At 41.3% G+C, this 3,303-nt stretch overlaps 1 protein-coding gene across 1 annotated transcript; it reads left to right on the plus strand.

Annotated features, from left to right (window-relative positions):
- The first annotated feature begins 244 nt into the window (after positions 1 to 244).
- LOC137636337 (micronuclear linker histone polyprotein-like) lies at positions 245 to 2,424 on the plus strand. The gene is made up of 2 exons (XM_068368746.1): positions 245 to 257; positions 860 to 2,424. The coding sequence occupies exons 1-2, from the start codon at positions 245 to 247 to the stop codon at positions 2,422 to 2,424; spliced, it is 1,578 nt and encodes a 525-aa protein (XP_068224847.1).
- Positions 2,425 to 3,303: the final 879 nt, after the last annotated feature.

Below are 3,303 nucleotides of genomic sequence, written 5' to 3' on the forward strand. Positions count from 1 at the left end.
CTAGGTAGGCAAAGGTGCTATGAATAACACCAGTCTTCAAGACTTGCTCATTTCCACTGCAAGGTTGATTTCTATGTCAATAATGAATTATGTACCTGAGAATCAGTCAACTGTGGTGGGGCCTTAATCAGGAAAGAGCATAGGTGTAAAACTTCATAACAATATATATATATATATATATATATATATAAAGGGATAGAGATGTATGGTGTGCTTAAGGAGTGAGACTGCGACCCATACACGTATGGCAAGAGGGTGTAAGCCAAGGCATCTGGCTTCCCCTTGGCGGTCACCCTTCCATTTATTGACCCGTGTCAAAATCAACAACAACAACAGTTCCTAATGAAGCCCCAAAGGCGAAAGGATCATACGGTTGCAATAAAGGGGAAAAAGGTCGCACGAAAGCGACAAACGGTAGCAAAAAATGGTCGAAGGGTCAAAATAGTCATAATAGGTCGCAAAAAAAAAAAAACGAAGAAAATGTCACAAGTAAGCAACGAATAGTTAAAAAAATGGCAAACGGTCGCAAGAAATGGAAAACTGTCCCAAAAATAGACAATCGGTCGCAATAAAGGGAAAACGGTAGCAATAGACAAAAGGTCGCAAGACTGCGACGCACGGTCGCAAGAAAGCGACAATCAGTTGTAATAAACCCAAAATAGTCGCAAATAAGTGACAGACGGTCACAAGAAAACGACAAACGGTCGCAAGAGAGTGACAAAAGGTCTCAAGGGAGTAATTAATGGTCGCAAAAGAGCAACAAAAGGTCGCATGAAAGCATCAAAAAGTCCCCAAAAACCAACAAATAGTCGAAAAACGGTCGCAAAAAAATGACAAACGGTCCCAAATCGACAAAAAGGTCGCAAGAAGGGGACAAACGGCCGCAAAAAAACGACAAATGGTCGCAAGAAAGTGACAAAACGTCCTAAATCGACAAAAGGTCGCAAGAAGGGGACAAACGGCCGCAAAAAAACGACAAATGGTCGCAAGAAAGTGACAAAACGTCCTAAATCGACAAAAGGTCGCAAGGGGACAAACGGTCGCAAGAACGAGACAAATGTTCGCAAGAAACCGACAAATGTTCGCAAGAAAGTGACAAAACGTCCCATATCGACAAAAGGTCGCAAGAAGGGGACAAACGGTCGCAAGAACGAGACAAACGGTCGCAAGAAACCGACAAATAGTCGCAAGAAAGTGACAAACCGTCCCAAATCGACAAAAAGTCGCAAGAAGGAGACAAACGGTTGCAAGAAACCGAAAAATGGTCGCAAGAAACCGACAAATGGTCACAAGAAAGTGACAAAACGTCCCAAATCGACAAAAGGTCGCAAGAAGGGGACAAACGGTCGCAAGAACAAGACAAACGGTCGCAAGAAACCGACAAATGTTCGCAAGAAAGTGACAAAACGTCCCATATCGACAAAAGGTCGCAAGAAGGGGACAAACGGTCGCAAGAAACCGAAACATGTTCGCAAGAAAGTGACAAAACGTCCCATATCGACAAAAGGTCGCAAGAAGGGGACAAACGGTCGCAAGAACGAGACAAACGGTCGCAAGAAACCGACAAATAGTCGCAAGAAAGTGACAAACCGTCCCAAATCGACAAAAAGTCGCAAGAAGGAGACAAACGGTTGCAAGAAACCGAAAAATGGTCGCAAGAAACCGACAAATGGTCACAAGAAAGTGACAAAACGTCCCAAATCGACAAAAGGTCGCAAGAAGGGGACAAACGGTCGCAAGAACAAGACAAACGGTCGCAAGAAACCGACAAATGTTCGCAAGAAAGTGACAAAACGTCCCATATCGACAAAAGGTCGCAAGAAGGGGACAAACGGTTGCAAGAAACCGAAACATGTTCGCAAGAAAGTGACAAAACGTCCCATATCGACAAAAGGTCGCAAGAAGGGGACAAACGGTCGCAAGAAACCGACAAATGGTCGCAAGAAAGTAACAAATCGTCCCAAATCGACAAAAGGTCGCAAGAAGGGGACAAACGGTCGCAAGAAAAAGACAAACGGTCGCAAGAAACCGACAAATGGTCGCAAGAAAGTGGCAAAACGTCCCAAATCGACAAAAGGTCGCAAGAAGGGGACAAACGGTCGCAAGAACAAGACAAACAGTCGCAAGAAACCGACAAATGTTCGCAAGAAAGTGACAAAACGTCCCATATCGACAAAAGGTCGCAAGAAGGGGACAAACGGTCGCAAGAACGAGACAAACGGTCGCAAGAAACCGACAAATAGTCGCAAGAAAGTGACAAACCGTCCCAAATCGACAAAAAGTCGCAAGAAGGGGACAAACGGTTGCAAGAAACCGAAAAATGGTCGCAAGAAGGGAACAAACGGTCGCAAGAAACCGAAAAATGGTCGCAAGAAAGCGACATCGACTCTGTGCTCTCTCCAGTCTCCAGTCGCTCCATCGTAGGTAAATACCACCATTAAAAATACCTTTGTGTCTCTCTTCCGTAGGTCGCCAAATGGCAGGATAAAAATTTAATCTTCTTTCTTTCTCTCTAAATGTCGGCAAGGAAGAAAGATCAATCAATTGCATTGGCTAGCAACAAGAGAGAGAGAGAGAGAGAGAGAGAGAGAGAGAGAGAGAATCATTAAAAGGTTGTGAGCAGTAGTGATATCTAGTTTTTTTTCGTAATCTTCAATATAACAAAACTGAGACCAATATATATATATATATATATATATACATATATATATATATACAGAGAGAGAGAGAGAGAGAGAGAGAGAAATATGCTTGGACATCTGAATCAAAGTCTAAAATTCGATGATTTAGGTAAGTCTAATATAATCTAAAATAATGGTTAATTATCAATAGTAAAAATCATATAAAATAGATAATAATAATAATAATAATAATAATAATAATAATAATAATAATATAATTTTTATCATTATTTCAATCAAAATAAGGTTAGTAAGTTAACAAATGGAAAAAAATAATAAAATAAAAAGCAAAATATGAAAAGGGAGAGAACCCAACTGAAGAGAGAGAGAGAGAGAGAGAGAGAGAGAGAGACGTAATCTCTTATTTTGCGAGCCAGTGAAGCAGCTAAATAAAAACCACGATAATTTTCCTGAAATCAAGATATTACAACAGTAATTTTCCTTTATCTGGGCTCCACAAGGCACTAGAAGAGTTGGAAGACCCAGGCCTACATGGCTGAAGACTATGAAGCGCGAAGTAGGAGATGATGAATGGAGACGTATTGAATTGAAAACTCAAGATAGAGAAGGCTGGGGAAATCTAACCGATGATGATGATGTTGATGATAATGATGATGATGAT

This window comes from Palaemon carinicauda, unplaced genomic scaffold (assembly GCF_036898095.1).
Source record: "Palaemon carinicauda isolate YSFRI2023 unplaced genomic scaffold, ASM3689809v2 scaffold2728, whole genome shotgun sequence".
NCBI classification, from domain to species: Eukaryota; Metazoa; Arthropoda; class Malacostraca; order Decapoda; family Palaemonidae; genus Palaemon; species Palaemon carinicauda.